The 21,594-nt window shown below is 37.8% G+C and overlaps 1 protein-coding gene across 1 annotated transcript in view; it reads right to left on the bottom strand.

The window, feature by feature from the left end:
• Positions 1-21,594, bottom strand: part of PDGFC (platelet derived growth factor C) — a 319,189-nt gene that overhangs the window by 21,044 nt on the left and 276,551 nt on the right. The window contains exon 5 of the mRNA XM_075860312.1: positions 2,525-2,732. Coding sequence (XP_075716427.1) covers positions 2,525-2,732 — 208 coding nt within the window. The remainder of the gene's footprint in view (positions 1-2,524; positions 2,733-21,594) is intronic.

The following is a 21,594-nucleotide window of genomic DNA, read 5'->3' as shown; positions in this document are numbered from 1 at the left end:
ACTTATACGTAACTTATTGAACAACTTTGACTGTGCTTCCCCGCATAAACATTGCTATATGCATCGATAGGAGAGTTGGTTGGGCAGGGAATTACCAAACTAACTATGGCTGCTGGCAACTAAAAGCCTTTTTATATAAGGAAAATCAAATAAAGCTTCTTATGACCTGGTATCATATCCCTGAGCTACTCCATAAGCTTAACCCAAGTATTCCAAATTTGCATTGGCGCTGTAATTCTCCAGGTGAATCACTGTACCATATATTCTGGGAGTGCCTGCTAATTACTCTCTATTGGGAGGAAGACAATCTTTTGCTCAGGTGGGTAGTTTATTGTTCCATTGCCTTAGATCCACTAACTTAAGCCTCATGCACATGCACATGGCACGGCCGGTCGTGGAGTGTAATCCGCGGGCCACCCAAAATTTACGGACCGTGCACACATTAATTTCAATGAGCCCGGACCGCAAACCTGGACCATATAATGACTTGTCCTATCTTTTTGCGGTCCAGGTTTTCCGCCAGTGCACGGACCGTTGAAGCCACGGTCATGTGCATGAGCCCATAGAAATGAATGGGTTCGCAATTCACCCGCAGATTTGCGGGTGAATTGTGGCCGCAAAAACATGTTCGTGTGCATGAGGCATTATCTTTTCAATATACCTCCTAAAGATTTAAGTAGATCGGATGCAAAGCTGCTCCTCATCATATTGACTTCTGTAATGTGCCTTATTGGTTTATTTTGGAGATGTACTGCTCCTCCTTCTCAGTTGGATCTTTATGCTCGCATTAAAAATTTTTGCTCTATTGTGTAGTTGATGCCTTTTATACAAAATACTATGGAGAAGTTTACAGAAATCTTGACTCCCTGGGACTCATATAGTCTTGCTATGCAAGATCTTTGCCCCACACCCTTTTTAGTTTCTTTGTCTTTTCTTTTCTTTTTTTCTCCCTTTTGCTCATTATCCCGACGCAGGCAAGCAAATGATGTTTAGTTGATAAAAATAGGGTCTATTGTGGCGACAAATTCCCTTTTACTATACAGTTTTTGCTGCAGTTTTTCCTTATTTCCTAGTCCAATTTATTGTTAATTTTTTCCCTACATAAGTCATTTTAAAGTTTAATTTAACAGATGTATAATGGCACTAACAACATTTCCTACTAGGATTTTAAAACCCATCTAAATTCCTCTAGGCCCTACCTTAGCATAGCAAAACAATGGTCAAGTCAGTAAATGTCAATTTCTAGAACTTCACTGCTAGGGGGGCTTAATATTGCAGTTCTTCTGCTATTAACAGTGAAATAATTAATACGGAAGGACTCACAATGGGATAGTCCAGGATGTAATTACTCAAATATAAGACGTATCTCTTGTCACATTTGGACCTCATTATTTTATAAGGCTTTGAGAGTGGGTAGAACTTTCTATATAACCCACCACTGCCTGAAATTTTCTATATAAAGAATTTAAAATTAGACAGCAATTATTCAATTACTTATTTATTTCACATTGTTTATATTGGGCCAACATATTCTACTCTGCTGTACAGAGATTGTCATCTCACATCAGTTAGTGTCCCAATTTCCTATAAAGTAATGCAATAGCAAATTTACACACATATACATATATATATATATATATATATATATATATATATATATATATATATATATATATATATATATGGAATTAAACTGTCAGGTGTGAACTCACCCTGCCTATATAGCAGGATACAAAGGCTAAGGAAAACTAGAAGGGTTTGATTTCCATAAATGCGGTTCTGGAAACGGGGGGAGAAATTACAACAAATAGATAAACTGAGAGACGGCAGCCAAATTGCTCAATGCAAGAATTATGTAAAAACCTAAAAATTATATGCACAACCATTTCTACACTAATGGATACACAAGCGCAGTCAAAGCCAAAAATAAGTGCTGATACCTGTTTGTTATGAAATAGGTTAAGGTACCCGTTTTCAGATCTTTTGTCATGTCAAAAATGAATAAATGGGAAATATCCTTTAATTATACATATATAGATTGTGTGTGTGGTAACAATTAAGGACTACAACTCCTAGAGGATTACCGTAGATTAGATCGTATTAAAGACACAAAGTTATTAAAGATGATTTCATTGGCATGGGGTTAAAGTGTGACTTTTCCTTTAGCAAGTTACTTTTAAAAAGTTATTCTAAAGTTTGCATAAGAAAGACTAAAGTTTATGTATGGAAGACAAGTTGATATGTCCACAGGTTAACATTACAGAACTCTTGTAATTCTATACATGGACAGGAATAGAGAGCAATAAATCATCACGGGCGCTCGGTAGACTACCATATACAGTACCGCTAGTGTTTCAACGACAATAATAAAATAAATATTGTAAGCATTCAGTAGAAGTGACAGCTTATGTGTCAGGTGACAAATATACTAATAAAATAGTAACAAACTGAATTGGACACTAATAAAGTCTTTAATTAAAAAGTGTCTTATACTTTGACATGCCATACAACATGCTATACATACCTCTGGATTTTCTGCCATGGATATAGGATTTCCCAAGTAGTTGCCATGATGGTCTGTACAATTCTTCTAAGTCCAACTGCCATCTATCTGGTTCAAGGTATCTCATTACTTCTTCCACAGTCCCAAATCGAGAAACAGTCTCAATGAGTAAATCTAAGGGCAGTGCTGCTGGGGGGAGCACTGAGGGGATAACTGGTTCTGCTTGTTGCTGTGAATAGAAAATAAAAATGAGACACATTCAGATACTCAAGAATTACTCAAGAGTATAAATTGAATGCATGATTCTTGTACAAAGTGCATTTATATTTCAAAGAGAATATGTCTCTAGTCAGCCATTCAAATTAGGAAAGTTTTAACATGCAATTACAGCTCTAACAGTCCCTTACATCAGTCATTGGCTATATACAAATAATACGTCTCTTCTGTCTGTAAATAATCATAAATTATAAACTTTCTAGTCTTTGTAAGCCTTCAGTGATTATAGATATATATATATATATATATATATATATATATATATATATATATAAATACTTATCAAAGACAACGTCAATATCTATACTGAATCCGTGATATATCTTCTGTCTGTAAAAACTCTTGACCAATGCGTGGAGATGTTTTACATTTCAGGATTCCAAGCAGAATGGTTTGAACAAGTCTGATGCTGTCACATGGACCTATTTTAAAATGCAATATTAAGGAACTTTGAATTAATATAAGGGGCTCCCCCTTTCAGGACTCTCATCTATTAGCCAGACTAAAAAGCAGTTATATAAAGTATCTCACTTTCTTTGGATGACCTGGAATATACATAAATTACACAAACAAACGATTAACTTTAATGGGCACTGTGTAATTCTCCATTTCACCTGTGATGGTGCTGCAGGGGATTTAAACATTTTCTGCCAGGTTCTCCCACAGATTACAACTAAACGTAGGGGGTGCCCACAGTGGGATATCCTAGGATCATCTTATCTTCATGGGATCCTTCTATCAAAAAGGGATTGACTTGAGTGGACAATGTCTTTAACTTATTAAGGAGTGAGTCAATTTGGCCTTAAGGACTGAGGGAATTTTTATTTTTATTTCCTCCTTACATTCCATCAACCACCACTTTTGTTTTATTTTTAAGGCTAAATAGTCATCTGTGGCCTTGTTCTTTGTTGGACAAGTTGTACATTTTTAAAGCATCATTTTTGGGTACATATCTGGCAGCATTTAATTTCCATAAATGTTTTATAATGGCGGAACAAAAAAAAACATGATCACGATGCCAGGGCTGATGTGGATGGGATTAAGGGAGCTCCCTCCTTTTGTCTAAACCGCGATCAGTACTGATCATTGGGAGATAAAAAGCTGAGATCAGAGGTTGTAAGGGCAGGACTGTGGCTGTCAATGACAGCATACATCATTTTGTGGGAAGGGGTTTAGGAATCTACAAGATGCATCTGATAAATTCTATAAGTAAATGCCATAAACATTTAGGCTGTACACATGTCAAGATACCTGTGACAACCTAAATTTGTATGTAATTCACATGGAATATATTAGATGCTTCCACCAAGAGTCTGGTGAATTAGTTTATAGTGAAAAATCTTTATCCCCCATTGGAGGATAGAATGTCCTTTATTGAGTGAATATGCTTTCATTTACTTCTATTTGTAGGGGTATCTCTCTGGTAGTAATACGATTCTGGATTAAAATGGAATTTGGGATTATCAAAATTTCCTGACTAAATAAATGTCACTGTTTCTTTAATTATCACGTTTTTATTTAAAAGCATTGTAAAATGTGAATAGTACCAATAAATTAGATTTTGCATTTAATTTCTACTAAACATTCCCAAGAAATATAAAGATATATATAAAAATCATTTTTTCATTTATTGAACATTTTGTGCTACTGAGTATTTCTTTAACATTTGGCAGGACCAAAATTTGTGAGGCAAATGCAAGCTGAAGTGTCCAAAAAGAATAAAGTATATTGGCAGATTCATCATACAGCAATGCCTTGAATAGCAAGAGCATTTTTTAGAATCTGCTATAAAGTTAATGGCAGCTACTATATGATTATTGTTTGTTAAAGGGAAGGGAGCGAGCGAGCCGGTGGATCCAAGTCATTATTAGCAAATTCACTTTTCCTCAGTTCTATAAGATCTTCCCATTTATAAAACAAAGGACATTTTCAGGAACCAGCTCAATAAATGTCTCAATGTGAAAATGTGTAAAAAATGCAAAGCAGTTCAGTGCGACTTTGTTTTAGTTTTCATCATATAAAGGCCTTAGTGTTTATCCCATCACAGCGGTGTGTCTAAATCAGAAATGTAGCATTTACCATGGGATTTACCAGAACATATATTACTTTAAATATAATAAGGACAAACACATAATTTTTATATTATTAACATATAATATATACTGTAGTGCATTCCCAGAGATTCCAGTTTTTCTTTTCTTATTTTAGTGAAAATTAATCAACCATAACCAGACAAATAGAAACAGGCCGCTATTACTCTTTTGGGATTGGGGAAAACCGACATAGTAGTGATGATGGTGTTGTTTTTTTTAAAACTTTTTTTACCTTTTATTGTTTTGCTGCTCCCCTGGCTGGACATGGCCATATGTAAACATTGCAGCCACGACTCAGCCCGTACATGGCTTCAACCCCTCTTCCTGTATATTGTACGAGGAACAGATCCGCTACTAGTAATAGATTTTGTGCTGTAGAATTGCAGCACCAATTCTAGTGAACCTGGCAAGCTCACCAGTGATGTACATACAGGTGAAAGAGCCCAATATCACTGATTAATACCAATAGCGCAGTCGACTGCGCTATTGAATCCGTCAAATCAACGGAACGCTGTCACAATGGTGACCAACGGAAACCATTAACGTTTCCGTCACCATTGAGATCAATGGTGAGGGAAACGGAAACTAAAGTTTCCGTTTGCCTTTCCATTAAGGGGTTAACCTGACGGAAATCTCAGATGGAACCCTTCAACAGAAGGGCAACGCTGATGTGAACAGGTCCTTTGCTGCTTGGATTCCTGACCATAAAACTATCACAAGTCCTCTTGACTTAACAGGACTGGTTTTGAAATGCAGAAAGCCATAGCAACAACACAAACCGGATGTAGTAGATCTCGTCATAAAACTTACAGTATCAATATTCATAAAAGTAATACTGGTGCTGCATAGCTCTAAAGAATTATTAAAATAGATTAAGAATAGATATAAGAATCATAAGCCAATTGTATAGAACTACACCAGAAGTGTCACTACAAGCAGTGTATACATATGAAACATGGTCAGGAGAGCCCCGTGTAGCATATTGGACAAGACATCCCTGTGCTTGTTGATCAATTGCCCAAATCTATTACTCAATGTGGCTCAGCACATGGCTCGTGTGTACTAGGTGCATTATTCTTGCCTATTGCTTGCCTTTTCGCCACTTCTTTTATTTACAGCCATTCCTAGATTGTCAATAGCTTGAAGTGTTTTATCTCAATATTGACATGTTGAAATAAAGACTTGCCTAGGGAAACATATGTTGGCCTTCACTAGTAGTCACAGATAGAGGAGGAGTAGCTTATAGATGACAAACTGTACAAAAATTTAAGTCGAATTTTACAAACTGTAATAATCACCCGGACTTTTCTTACTTAATAATCAGTTTGCGTCATTTCTAATAGAAAATATTAGTGTAAATATTTCTATTAAAGTTCATTACTTTTATAAGACATCAAACCTTTACCAGTAACTGTCGAAAATATTTTGCAACACATATACATTATCTTCTGCAGTCATCATTGTATGGACACTCTGTATAGTTTTAGAACAATTGGTAATGCTCATATGTTTTTGTGGACAAGTTTTTAAAGAAGTCTTTTCACACGAGAACAACCTATAGGGATAACAGCATAGAAAGTGTCATTCTTGTATTTGTATATAACCCACAGTCCACTGGTATCCCTCAAATGGCTTAACACTATCTCTGCGGAGTCGGCTTTCTGTCTTTTTCCCAACATTGTGTTGCACTGATGCCTGTTCTTTAGAGTGGTTTTGTAGTCTACACTGTCTTTACTTTAGCCAACAAATTATCTACAGTATGTTCGCTCTGTAAAGCTGAGAAGATGTTTTGGATAATTAAATTCCATAACATAGTATGCAGTAAATTCCTAAGCTCCTTATAATGTTGGCAGAATTTTTATCATTTAGCTCTATGGCTATGCAGGGGATTTAGAGCCCTATATAATAAAAACGGAGCTCCGAGAACATATATTAAGAAATAAGTATAAATATTGTTAGCCACAACATGACCTATTGCCACTATAGTAAACATAGCTCCGTACATTACCATCTTATTCATTCTACTGGCATCTAGTATCCAAATGACTTATCCACAACTACCATGCACCTTGTGTCTTACAAGCATGTTCTGCCTGAGCTTTGCTTGATGAGTTTCATGAATTCTGCAGATACACAAGGCATGCACACAGAAGTAGACTGACACGCAATGTCACAATGTCATATCAAAAATGCTCACAGCAATGATTTTCTGAGAAAACAATAACTTTCACTAAAACAGATAGAATTGGAAGCTATGCAAGCAGTACGTCTGCGTCATGATGATAAGCAAGACATCCAGAAGTCCGCATCTTGGCTCACACTGAGTAATGTGTAGTATGGCATGTCGACTTGCCAAACAAATGTCTAAGACTGTATTTTTGTTTTACATGGCTTTTAATTGGGGTTATGAGCAGTAGTACATTGCCCTTGTTAAAAACTATTGTGAAGAAGTTCTATTGAATTTTAACCATCACCGTTTGACGGAATATATTTCACACTGAAAACAGTTCTATTCATTCCCATCCAAAACACTGAGGACATTTTCAAAATATTCCACTCAACCTCAAATAATTTATATATGTGAGAGGTTCTCTCAAATAATTTTTTTTAGAAAACATGGGAAAAAAATCATAGAATTTGAAATGCTGTCATACATTTTAGAAGAGCTTTCCAGTTTTTTTCTATAGGCAAAGCTTAGGCTAAGTTCACACTACCGTTATTATGCGTTTACCTCTCTTCCGTCAGAGGAGAGAGGATTGGTACATTAAACGGAAAGCAATGGTTCCGTTAGAATTACCATTGATTTCAATGGTAATTATTTTGTATCAGTTGCTTTCCATTTGTCTCCGTTCGCTAGGTTTCCATTTTTTTGAACGGAAACAAAAGTGCAGTCTGTAGAACTTTTGTTTCCGTTCAAAATACCTGCAAACAATAATTTCAGGATGATGCATAAAATTAAGTATTAAATCATTATGTAATAAATTGTGCTTATGTATATAGCTTACCCAGAGTCATCTGGGCTGTGCTGGAGGGATGAGGAGTCAACGCTCGGAAGAGCTATCGATGACTTCACATGTCTAGTGGGACGCCAATCAAGGCAGAGTGATATCAGCCAAGATAGCGTTCTCTTTGAGGTAGTGAAGGTAATTATGATGAATTGCAGAGTATATATAATCTTTATTCTTGTAAAGCAGATATACACATTTGTATTTATTCAATGCTGAGGTAGCAGTGACCCAGCTAACAATGCTTAATAGTATTGTCCATAGTTAATAATACTACACAGCTGTGCCTTAAATGACTTCTGTTGTGTCCAGCAGTGGTAAGAAAGGAATGGAAGAGGGGTGAGCCATTTCTAGCTTTGATAGCTGCTAGTCCATTGGTTATAGTAAAGAATATACACCATTCAGCCATAGAATTAATACCACCTGCCTAATATTGTGCAGATCCCTCTCGTGCTGCCAAAACAAGACTTCTAAAAGTGTCTTGTGGTGTCTGGCACCAAGATGTTAGTTACAGATCCTTTGAATCCTCTAAGCTGTGAGATGGGGCCTCCAAGGATCGGACTTGTTTTTCTAGCACGTTTCACAGATGCTCGATTGGTAAGGGAGATAAGGGCAAGTCAACAGCTTGCACTCTTTGTCATGTTCCTCAAACCATTCCTGAACAATTTTTGCAGAGTGGTTGAAAGAGGCCAATGCCATTAGGGAACACTGTTGCTATGAAGGGACTTAGTCTGCAACGTTGTTTAGATAGGTGGCACTTGTCAAAGTAACATCCACATGAATGCTGAGAGCCAAGATTTCCCAGCAGAACACTGCCCAGACCATCTCACAGCCAACGCCATATTGCCTTTTTCCCTGTACATCCTGGGGTCATCTCTTCAATAATTAAGCGATGCACATGCAACTGGCCATCCACAAGATGTAAAAGAAAACACTCCATGGTCCAGTTTTGATGCTTGTGTGCCTATTGAAGGCATTTCGGTGGTGGACAGGTGTTAGCATAGGCTCTGACCAGTCTTGTCAGCCACTCCATACACAGCAGGATGCGATGCACTATTTTTTTCTGACCTCTTTCTATTATAGCCAGCATTAACTTTTTCAGCAATTTGTTCTACCTTAGCTTTCTTTGGGATTGGACTAGACAAGCTAGCCTTCACTCCCCACACACATTAACAAGCCGTAAGTGCCCAAGATCCTGTTGCTAGTTCACCAGTTGTCCTTTCTAGGTTCAGTTTTGTAGATACTAAGCACTGCATAGCGGGACACCCCACAACACCCGCCGTCTTGGAGAAGTAATTTCACAACTTGGCTTTTGACACAGTCGCTCAGATCCTTACGCGTGCCCATTTTTCTGACACATCAATTTAAGAACTGACTGTTCACTTGCTGTCTAATATATCTCACCCCTACTCAGGTGCCATAGTAACAAGGTTGCCATTGTTATTTACTTCACCTGTTACTGTTTTTTTAGTTGGCTGAACGGTGTATATTATTAAAGGAGTAATTCACCAGTTAAAAAAAATGAGAATGATGGACATTGCTCTATCTGTACAGATCTTAAAGATAATATATACAAACCTCTCAATATGTGCCTTATATGATCCATACAACTAGTCAACTAGTTGTTCTAAAGACATTCTCCTGAACAACTTTAGAATATAATTTTACTGACATAGTCTGCAATTCTCTCATGTAAGTTGAGTTGGTCCTTTGCCATAACTGTCACAATGTGTTATCTGTAGTTTTCCACAGGTTTCAGATAAATCAATTGTTTATGCATTTCTCTTCTGTACTGAATAAGCATTTACTAAAGGTGAATTACATTGAGCCTTTCATATACTATAAGCTATTATAATGATCGTTCTGTACTGAGCAGTTCAGTTTAAAATCAAACTCACCAAAAGAAAATGTAGGTAATATATTTTAACAAATAATGGCATTACCATTGAAATACAAATACTAATTGACTTTTCAGTTACTACAAGACAAAACTTGAAGGAGAACAAAATACAAAGGATTTTGATCAGTTGAGGATAATTATAAGCACATAAAACATTTCTTCTGTAATTAGAGAATAGCATAACAGATAAACTACATGACATCTAATTACTGCTTTTGCAAAGATTTCACATTCTTTTACTATAGACAAAGAGCCCAAATGTTATTTTCACCTTGCCAATGTTTATAAGGCATATCAGTAGGTTAGCATGAATTACAAAACCGCCAAAACATAATAGGGCACATTTACTAGTATTGACATATGAGTGCTACACCAGTATGGAATATTAGTGTAGGGTGCACAATATTTCTGAAGAAGACACACGTTAATCTAAGAATACGGCACAACTACAAAGCTATGCCAGGTTGTACCTGGTGTAGCTCACTACTACTTTTACACATTTTTCTTTAGTAAAAATTTGTGCAGAAATCTGCCATAATTGCATTAATAAATTTTCTTTAATGTGATAGGAAAGATAGAAAGTAGACCTAGGCAAAAGCTGGGGCAACAAAGTCTATGCTGATGATACATCACTTTGTATCAATCTCAGGAATAGGATATTACTATATTTGAAGAAAAAAAACTGTAAAATCAACAAACAATTTAAAAGTAGCAGATTTGGCATGGAAACATAGATAGAAGTTGTTTTTTTGTTGTTGTTTTTTTACAAAATAACTTTGTTTAAATTTGAACAAATATTCTATTATTGCACTTATTAGAATTTATTTACAGGAAGTCATAGGAAAGTAATTATACAGTGGTAAACAAAATAAATAACTATGCCACTGGTGTTTGTAGCAAGACAATAAACTACTGCTTTATTTATTACTGTCTTCTCAACTAAGTAGAACACTTGAAATTGGAATAAAACCATTATACGACCACAGACTACATTTTATTAATCACTGTTAATGTAAGATGCAGATTGGTGTTCTTGACTCTAGAGGAAACACATACTAACTTGTGCATGTGTTCCAGCTCATGTGGACTGCTTTGTCACATTGCTGTGTAAGACTACAAACTCATAGAAAATTATGTAATATAAAATGTTGGTGTATGGTATAGTCAGTAATACGTTGATGATGATTCTCATGATGGAAGACCGCTCGATTATCTGCCCCTACTATCTACCGTTTCATAATGCTGTGCCAATTATCACATAGTTCACAAGTTGTTAGCTACAAGGGTTTCTTTTATAGCTGCCCATGAAATATGATAAATATGACCTGGAAAGTATGAACACCAACTCATTTATTTAAGGAGATCAGGATGTAAGATTTGCAAGAAGCAGGTAAACATCTGGCAATGAATAAAAAGTGGCACACATACAAAGAAAATAGTATCAAAGCCAAAGTAGAAATGAAGACCTGCTCCTGGAATAAGAAGAAAGCTAATTATTTCTCATTATTGCATGGAAAAACACCAAAGTCCTGGCATTGAAAATGTAAGACCATCGGCAGTACAAGCAACTCGCCGACTCCCTTCTTCCCTACCTGTGGACAGAAGGGAACTTCTCTAAAGAAGCCAGTGTGAATAGAAAGCATAAATGGAGAAGAACATTGCTTTAGAGAACATGTTTTGGACTCCCATAAACTTTTGGCTAATCCGAAAACATTCAAATTAATTTACTCGTGTACAGTTTTGTAGATAAGCCACACAAATCTCATTTACTGGCGACAATGGCAACACTTTGCTTACTCTGCGGCAGTTTTCTTTTCCTAATTGCACTAGTTAATAGTCAACTGTTTAAATATGATAAATATTTAGAAATATTTACATATAGGTTAAGTTTTTAATTCATTCAATCCAGATTTATTTTTTCATTTAAAGTCAGATAATTGGTGTGTAACAAGAAAAGGTCTTTACAAAAAGATTCTGATATTTTATTTCCAATTTGAAGGAAGGTCATGTAAATTTTTCTAAGGGACCACTGCTGGAAGTCTTCCTAATGTCTTGCTTATACTCCAAAAGGAGAAGCAAGGTGTTGCAAGGTGTAGCCCAAAGTCTCCTGATTGATGCCCCTAGTATCTAGTCTGTGATTGCTACTGAATTATATTCATACCACAATATTCGGCAAAGTTTCCTCCCATTGTGGCCCAAGTTAATGGAGATGCAGGAATGTATAAAACATATTGTCACGATCTGTATGTGGACCCACTGGGCCGTACAACTTTCTAAGGCACAGGAACAAAGGTAGCACGGGATACAGGATACAGGTAGCAGGTACGGGAACACTGGAAACAGGATAACACTAAGGGACCATTTGCAAGACTAACACGGGTAAACACAACAATGCTCAGGCAAGGAGTAAAGGGGCAGGACGCTTCTTATAGACCAGGGTGATCATGGGCTAATAGATGAGTATTTTCATGTGCGCATGCTGGCCCTTTAAGGCCGGTCACGAGCGTGTGCGTACACCCTGCGGGACACTGCAGAATGGAGCAGAAGTGAGTACTGGTGTCCCCTAGGGAGGAGATGCGGGCCAGCGCTCACAGATCCATGGCTGTGACTGTCAGGAGCTGAGTAATCCCGACGGTCCGTGGCCTTGGACACTACGCGTATCTTTGTCTATCCTATTAAAGGGGATGTCTCATGACAAAAACCCATGTCCATGTTCATCATATTTGGCTTGCACTGCTGCATTCCTACTGCAGGGATAATGTATAGTGAGAAATGGCTTACCCTGGCAATAGTAGCTGATTACCACGATTAGAGCTTTTAGATTAAGGACAATTGCCCCCACCAACTAGTTCCCCAGAATGAAATTCAAGGGCTGGAAAAGAGTATTAAACATTTGTGAGTGACTTTAACCGCTTCCCGCTTTTGACCTTCCTGACAGAGCTTAATTTTTCAAATCTGACATGTTTCGATTTATGTGGTAATAACTTCGGAATGCTTTTACCTATCCAAGCGATTCTGAGATTGTTTTCTTGTGACACATTGGACTTTATGTTACTGTTAAAATGAGCTCGGTACATTTAGTATTTCATTGTGAAAAACACCCACATTTTGTGAAAAAGTGCAAAAATTTGCATTTTTCTAAATTTAAATGTATCTGCTTCTAAGATAGGCAGTTATACCACACAATAACATCCCCATATATCTACTTTAGATTTGCATCGTTTTTTGAACATCCTTTTATTTTTCTAGAACGTTACAAGGCTTAGAACTTTAGCAGCATTTTCTCAAATTTTCCATATTTTTACAGGGGCAAGTTGAGTTGTGAAGTGGCTTTTAGGGCCTTATAATTAGAAACCCAGAATAAGTCACCCCATTTTAAAAACTTCACTCCTCAAAGTATTCAAAACAGCATTTAGAAAGTTTCTTAACTCTTTAGACGTTTCACAGGAATTAAAGCAAAGTAGTGGTGAAATTTACAAATTTCATATTTTTTTTGCAGAAATTCATTTTTAATCCATTTTTTTTTTGTAACACAGAAAGTTTTACCAGAGAAACGCAACTCAATATTTATTGCCCAGGTTCTGCAGTTTTAGGAAATATCCCACATGTGGCCCCAGCGTGCTGATGGACTGAAGCACAGGCCTCAGAAGCAAAGGAGCACCTAGAGGATTTTTGGCCTCCTTTTTATTAGAATATGTTTTAGGCACCATGTCAGGTTTGAAGGTCTCTTGCGGTGCCAAAACAGTGGAAATCCCCCAAAAGTGACCCAATTTTGGATACTAAACCCCTCAAGGAACTTATCTAGGGGTATAGTGAGCATTTTGATCCTACAGGTTTATTGCAGAAATTATTGGAAGTAGGCTGTGAAAATGAAAATCGACATGCTTTCAAATAAAATGTAGGTTTAGCTAATTTTTTCTAATTTCCACAAGGACTAAAGGAAAAAAGCTCCATAACGTTTGTAAAGCAATTTATTCCGAGTAAAACAATACCCCACATGTGGTCATAAACGGCTGTTTGGAAACACAGCAGGGCTCAGAAGGGAAAGAGGGCCATTTGGCTTTGGAGCTCAAATTTAGCAGGAATGGTTTGCGGAGGACATGTCGCATTTGCAAAGCCTCTGAGAGACCAAAACAGTGAAAATGCCCAAAAAGTGACTCCATTTAGAAAACTACACCCCTTGAGGGGTGTTAGTGAGCATTTTGACCCCACAGGTGTTTCATAGATTTTATTAGAATTGGGCAGTGAAAATAAAAACAATCGTTTCTCTTCAATAAGATGTAGCTTTAGCTAAAAATGTTTCATTTTCTCAACAAATAAAGGGAAAAAGAAACCCCAACATTTGTAAAGCAACTTCTATGGAGTACGGAAATACCCCATATGTGGTGATAAACTGCTGTTTGTGCATACGGCAAGGATCAGAAGAGAAGGAGCGCCATTTGGCTTTTGGTCCACAGATTTGCTGGATTGGTTTCTTGACACCTTGTCACATTTGCAAAGCCCCTGTGGGACCAAAACAGTGAAAAATACCCAAAAGTGACTCCATTTGGGATACTACACCCCTTGAGGAATTAATCTAGGGGTGTAGTGAGCATTTTGACCCGATAGGTGTTTCATAGATTTTATTTGAATTGGGCAGTGAAAATAAAAATTTCATGTTTTTCCAATAAGACGTTGCTTTAGCTCCAAATATTTCATTTTCTCAAAAAATAAAGGAGAAAAGGCACCCCAATATTTGTAAAGCAATTTCTGCTGAGTACGGAAATACCCCATATGTGGTTTTAAATTGCTGTTTGGGCACACAGTAGGGCTCAGAAGGGAAGGAGCGCCATTTCGCTACTAGAGGAGCAGGAGAACAGTCTTGCTCACATTGCTGGCCAGTTCGATTATTCCATGTGAGCGGGTGGTGTTGAAAGAGAGCTGTAGTTCCTACATTTGTGCCTGAACAGCCATGGCTTATTCTCTGCCTGCAGAACTTGCAAACTGTAATGGTTTTGTCAGCCAGCGATATAAAGAAAAATTCCCACACTGGAGATTCCCACCCAAAGCCAGCATTAGCAATGCTCACCACCATTTTTGCCACCACCCGAGCTTGCCCTGGGTCTGACAGCTTTTGAGTCTACAATAACAACAGCAGCAGCAGAAGCGTCACCTGCTCCTGAGCTGAAAACAGCAGAAGCAGATCTGCCCCTGGCAGATTTAGATTTTTTTATCCATATGTCAGCTCTGCTTTTATCGCCACCGCTACCACCCTTCTCCTCTGATGTCTTCACCTCCTCGTCACCCTGATCCAGTTCCCAGGTCCCGTTCAGCACATATTCATCATCATCGTTATCATTATCATCTCCGCTACTTTTCTCAGACTGTAATATGTCATGGGCTCCTTGCACCCCTCATGATTTCCATCTCTATATTTGCCCTGAGTGCTACCAGTGCCCCTACAACCGCCACCACAAAGTCTGAAAGTGCCACTACTATCACCACCTACACAGCTGGCATTTCAGTCATGTCCTCCACCGTCACCTGATTCTCCTCATCACAGTTATAACGCTGACTGTTCTCATACAACTCATTAACAGGAACACTATCTTCAATATCTTCCTTAGCACCCAGGGTCATTTCTCTATTGAAAAAAGAAGGCACCCCACTAGGGGTCAGTGAAGACAGAGATGATAGAAAATAAATGCTTTTATTAGGCCGCAAATTAACTGGTAAGAAGGAGGAGCAGGAGGAATGCGCTCAACACTGGCTCTGAGTCACGGTGTCAGAGATGACTAAGATGATGAGTAAGCCATCTAGTCCAGAATGTTATCCACTTCCTCCAATAAAATTTACCCTACCGAAGGCAACAGACAACTCCGGCCTGCTACTATTGATCGGATGGCTGGTGCAGACAGTGCTGCTTCTACTTGTGCTACGGCCACCGACATTCTTACTGGTGAGTGAAGTGGCATGAGTGTTTCCTCTTCCATTACCCCATCCATTGTCACTCTTTTACCAGACATTTTATTTTTAAATAAGGCACCGTTGAGCCTGCGTTGGTAATTCTGACCACAAGGCCTATAGTTATAAAGAAAAATAATCAGAAATCACACAGTCTATCTACTTAAAGTGCACTGTATTGTTGCTTGTTGCCGCTCTTATTGTTGGCTTAAGTTGACACAGAACAATTTGTAAAATTTGGGTGGCACTATTGGCAATTACATACTTACCAAACAATGAGTGACTTCACAACTGTGACCTGTGTATCAGGAGGCAGTGTCACTATATCAGCACCAGGATTTAAATGAAATTGTTTTTTTCTTTTTAAGAAAAACTGTCACTTTGACATAGATTGATGTATAACAGCGCTGTATAACTGCTTTACGCAGAATGATACACCAAATTTTGGTGACACTATTATTAGCAATTACATATATGCAAGACAATAAGTCACATAACGTCTGTGACTTCTGTATCAACAGGCAGCGGCAGGCTATTAACACTAGGATCTAAAATAATATCCGTTTATTTGGAAAAAAATTGTCACTTGGACACAGACTGAGGTATGTCGGCACTGTATAACTGCTTGATGCAAAACAATATGCCATTTCTTGTTGGCACTATTAGATATATGCAAAATATTGAGTGACATAACGTCCGTGACATCAGTTTCAGAAGGTTTATTGAAGATCATTGAAGATGATTTGTGAATGATGTGATGAAGATTGGTGATTCACAAATGAATGTAAGAATTGCATCGCTGCAGCAGCAGCAGCACACACTCACAGCAGTGGCTTCCTGTGCCTACCTAACTAAAGGCCCTTTTACACCGGCCGACACTTGGCCGGTGCAGCGAGCGCCGATCAATGAGATATCGCTTGCTCCTGTCACACGGAGCTATGGATGGGGACGAGCAGTCGTTACTCCGATCACTTGTCCCCATACATTATTATCATGACGGAAGCGCGTCTCCCTGTTTACACAGGGAGATGTGCTGCCGACAACGATAATCTTTTATTTTTTTAAAACGATACGACCAGCAGATGAACGAGCGTTTGCTCGTTCATCTGCTGATAGTTCCCCTGTTTACACAGGGCATCTATCTTCTGTGTTTTACTATCTCTCACTCTCTGTCTGATGTTCCCTCTCTCCTATCTCTCTATCCACAAAGCAGCAGCATTTCCGAGCTGGGCTGTCTATAGTGGCTATGACTCATATGACACACATGATTGGCTGTGCTGGAGGGATGGCTGCCTGTAAGGCGTTATGGAGATGTCCGCCGGGCGGCCACCCAAGGTTATATATGTATAAATAGTACATACATAGGTTGAAAAAAGAAACAGGTCCATCTAATTCAACCTTTCTCATTGAATTACACGTCATTCATTGCTTGATCAATTAAAACCCTCAATGCCATTCGTCAATAAATAAATATGTAGCCTTTTTTTTATATGCTGGCATAGTATATGCCAGTACTACCTGTTTGGGTAGAGCATTCCATAGTTTGACTACTCTAACTGTAAAAAAAAAAGTTCCTATATTGATGTCTAAAACACGCAATGAATGTACTGTGGTCGTTTATAGAATCCTTGGAAAGATCAGATTTTTCGCTAGTTCATTGTATTGACCACACATTTACATGTTAAAAAGATCATCTCTGAAGGCATCTTTTTTCCAAGCTGAACAAGCCCAATTTTTCCAGACTTTAATTGTAAGCAACACCTCCCATCCCATATAATAATCTAGTCGCTCGCCTTTGAACCCTCTCCAGTTCTCCTATATCCTATTTACAATTTGGAGCCCAAAACTGAATTCTATATTCAAGACATGGCCTTACAAGGGATTTGTATGATTCTTCTTCTCTGTCTTCTTTTCTTCTGATCTGATTCTACTGAACTGGCCATTTTCATGTGGGACGAATCCCAAAAATGTAAATTCGCTAAAATCCAAGACTTTTGAAAAAATGTGATGTATGTAGAATTGTTCACTCATCCCTACTAAAGACTATTTTTTTTTTATAAACAATGGGCAGATTTATTATTACTATCTTGTACTTAGCTTAAAACAAAATTTTATCACAATGGTGCAGGCTATATGATACATTTTGTGCATCTTGCTAGACACTTTTCTCTTCCTTACGATACCTCTTGGTTGACTTACTTTAGACCAATATTATGCTCCAAAATGTTAGTGCAATTTAGGCACATTTTAACCCACACCCCTTTTTGCACAGCCACGCCCCCTTTACAGAACATTTTCAAAACTATCTAGGAAGGCGCAAAAAGTGTTCAAAACACATAATAAATCCGGCGCAGGGAATGTACACTAGTCTTGTAGCTTAAATTGAGCCAGACCTCCCCTAATTGCCTTAGTTATGGCAGTCTATATTAGTGTTTTTTACAATGTTAAAATTATTTTCCATGTTTGTTCCTATGAATCTCGAGTATGAGCCGTTACCTTTTATTCTGTTCCAAAATGTTTTTTTCATACAAACTATTTCAAGATCACTGTAATTTAATAAAGCTGAGAGTCTAGTATCAATACCAGCTTCTAAATTTATCGGTAATGTAGAAAGATAGAGCTTGACTGGCATGCAAGGTGAAAATGTGGTGACCTGAAGCCAGAGAAATGGTTTTGACTGATTTGTGCAATGCCTACAGCTTGCTGTGTCTGAAGAATTTCTCTTTCCAGACGTCCCGCATTAGTAAATTTACACATAATGTATTTTTATTTTGGTTAGAAACACTGCCTGTGGCGCTCTGAAAAGTCGATGATATGACATATTAAAAATTCCTGAACTTTTGAATTCTTCTCAGTAAATGAATTAATAAAGGATAATGTTTGCAGGCTGGAATGTGTATTTCTGGGAAGGAAATGTAAATATCAGTATTGTCCAAAAAGTTCTGTAGAAAGCTGTGCAAATACATTAGTGCACATGTCGAATGAAAAGACACATTTATTCAGAGTCTTGTAGGTGAAAAAAGGGACTTACAAGGATAAATGCTGCTTAAAAGAAATCTAAGTTTTAGTAGTTGAGCTGGAAATGGAAGATCTAAAGATACAATTGCTCTATTTTAGAATTAATAAGTGAATCTCCTATTGTGTGAGCCTCTTTATTTTTTTTGATAACTGCATTATAAGCAATTACCTAAGAGCATGGTATTATTGGATTTAACCCTTTACCAGTTAGATTCATTCCGATTAGTCTGCGGGGCAGTGGCAAAAAATTTACTTTCCATAACCAGTATACAGTAGCCCATTAAGTCTTTGTTCTGTGAATGGATCACTTATTGGAGATGATATAATTTGGTGAGAGGCATTGAGCGAGCCACTCAAGGGAAACAGGCTGCCTACAATGCTTGCAGGGAACCAAGAAATTTTATTTTCATGGTGCAATTGAAACTTATTCTAAAAATGACAAAAAGGACAGGATCAACTTACACCTATTTTGGAAAATGGTAAATGTTGACAACTTGCAAACTGTAAATTTATAAATATGCAACATCTTACCCACATACCGTACTTAGTCACATAATAAACGCACAAACTGGTTCTTAATGGGAAACACACACAGCAGGCATTTAAAAGCATAGAATATAAAAAAGATTTCATAGGGGAATATCACACATAATATGTAGCAGAAAACGGGCAACTCGTCTCCAGACACATTGCTCGTTTCCATATTCTTTGTAATGATGATCAGTTTATATAATATAGCTCTGCAATATTTATCATCTAACAGTAATGCAAGCAACTACACTATACATTCAACTGCTTTAATAAATACAGCCTAGTGGTTAAAAGAAAATCAATGTATGTATTTCTCCTAAATCCCACGTGTGCCTTTAGTTTTATCTGCTTTATGCTGTTTTTCCAACTTTTTTCAAACTCCTGTAAAACAATTTTTGGCAGCACTTCGTATAGAGAGTGAGAGTGTTTAAATTGTTCCAGGGTATGCTTTTGCCTTTGAGGAGCCTACTGTCAAATGTTCCTGGCAGGTATTACAGTCTACATGCCTTGTCTGCTTCCTAAGCTTTATAAAATGCACATTATGTGCATAAAAGTTTGACATGATTTGAATGAGATTTGATACACCTTTGAGTCAAGATTGCTTTAGCCACTGCAGATTTTCCCATTTGGATTGTACGATTAATCTTTATCATTATTTCTAAGCTAATTCTTATCTCTATTATAGTTATGCATTATATGATGTACAAGGCTACTCATCTACTTTACAGAAGTCTAGCGGCAGGAGTTAAACATAAATCTCTGTATGAAGTATGCATTTTATAATATATTGCAGCTGTTGTTAGGATATTAAGAAGTGTAGCTAAAAGCGGATTATTATTAATACAGCAGTTTTTACATTTTTTAATCTAATCACGTTGGTTGAATGCCAAGAAACACTATACCACATGACCAGGGTCAGAGCTGACCTGCGCCACACATACACTTACATTCCCTATCAATGACACACTAGTCTAGTTAAGTTAAAAGGGATAAAGCGTTTTATAAACTTTTTACAGTTAGAAGAATATTTATCTACCATATTTTGTGTATAAGTCCTGGTTCTAGCCACACACCTTAAAACTTTCCTGGTCCAATTCTATCTTTTAGGAAAATGGGCATAAGAACATTTCTGCCAACTTCAGTACAAGCAATGAATTTTCAGCAACTCTGTAACCACCTACAACAAACCCTACCTTTCCCTTGCTCCCTGCTTCCAACCTTGTCATGCCGATCCCTTTACTCAGTATTTGAGTTACTGTATGACCTGCAATTGTACGTAGTCTTTTCTGACAATGATACATTTGCTGAAAAAGTGGTAGGAAAATGGTCCTTCTGGACCTTCGAGGAGCCTGTAGTTCACCTTTCCTTGCTTGCAGGTACAGAAACCTCTTCAGTCCCCAAACATTTGTCTACAGTTATACAATAGACAGAAGAGGGGGAGGAACGGGATGTAGCTGCAGTTTCTCTCTATGTCTGTGAGACTGCATGCTGTGAGAAGGGAGAAAAAGCAGAAGAGACATCTGACTGACTCGAGTTCTGAGCACAGCAGAACCTTTACAGGAAGAGTCTGCCAACTCAGACTGACGAGTATATTTTCAAAAGGCATACAAGGGAAGGACAGAGAATTAAAAAACACATGATTTGTACTAAATTTAATATACATTATACCTAAGAAGTGACGATGAGTTTTTAAAGGCAAACTTTAAAGGCAGTGTCTCTCTTATTTCTGTTACTTATAGTCAAGGTATAGTGGCCGGGCTGCCGTACTCCAGCTCTGCTCCTATTCCATTGAATAGGAGCAGAGCTGGAGTAACCCTGCATGGCGCCACTGCTTCTGGCACCGACCACTGCATAACTTCCGATGCTTGGAGGCAGTTGGAACAGCTGATCGGTGCGGGGCCTGGGTGTCGAACACCCACCGATCACATACTGATGACCTATTCTGTGGATAGGTCATAAGTATGAAAAACCGCCCCATGTCTGGACAAGCCCTTTAAGGGTAAAGCCAATTTTGGTCTAAAGTACAGAGGCCCCTCACATTCTGTCAGCCATAACTTTTTTTTATCATACTGTAGCTATTTGAGGCATTGTTTTTTGTAGAATGAGTTGTAGATTTATAGTACAATCTGTTAGATGATGAACCCTGGCAATGGCGATACCAAGATTCACTGGGGAGACACAAAGGAAGCCCCCTCCCTTTGTTAACGTTGCGTTCATTATTCGTTGTGGTACTTTAAGGGTTAAATTGACGGGATCAGAGGTTTCTCTGATCCAGGACATGAGTGCGAGAGTGCAGCTGTCAATGACAGCTGCCCTACTGCTGTT

This window comes from Rhinoderma darwinii, chromosome 1 (assembly GCF_050947455.1).
Source record: "Rhinoderma darwinii isolate aRhiDar2 chromosome 1, aRhiDar2.hap1, whole genome shotgun sequence".
Lineage (NCBI taxonomy): Eukaryota > Metazoa > Chordata > Amphibia > Anura > Rhinodermatidae > Rhinoderma > Rhinoderma darwinii.
This window is presented reverse-complemented; position numbering and strand designations above follow the sequence as displayed.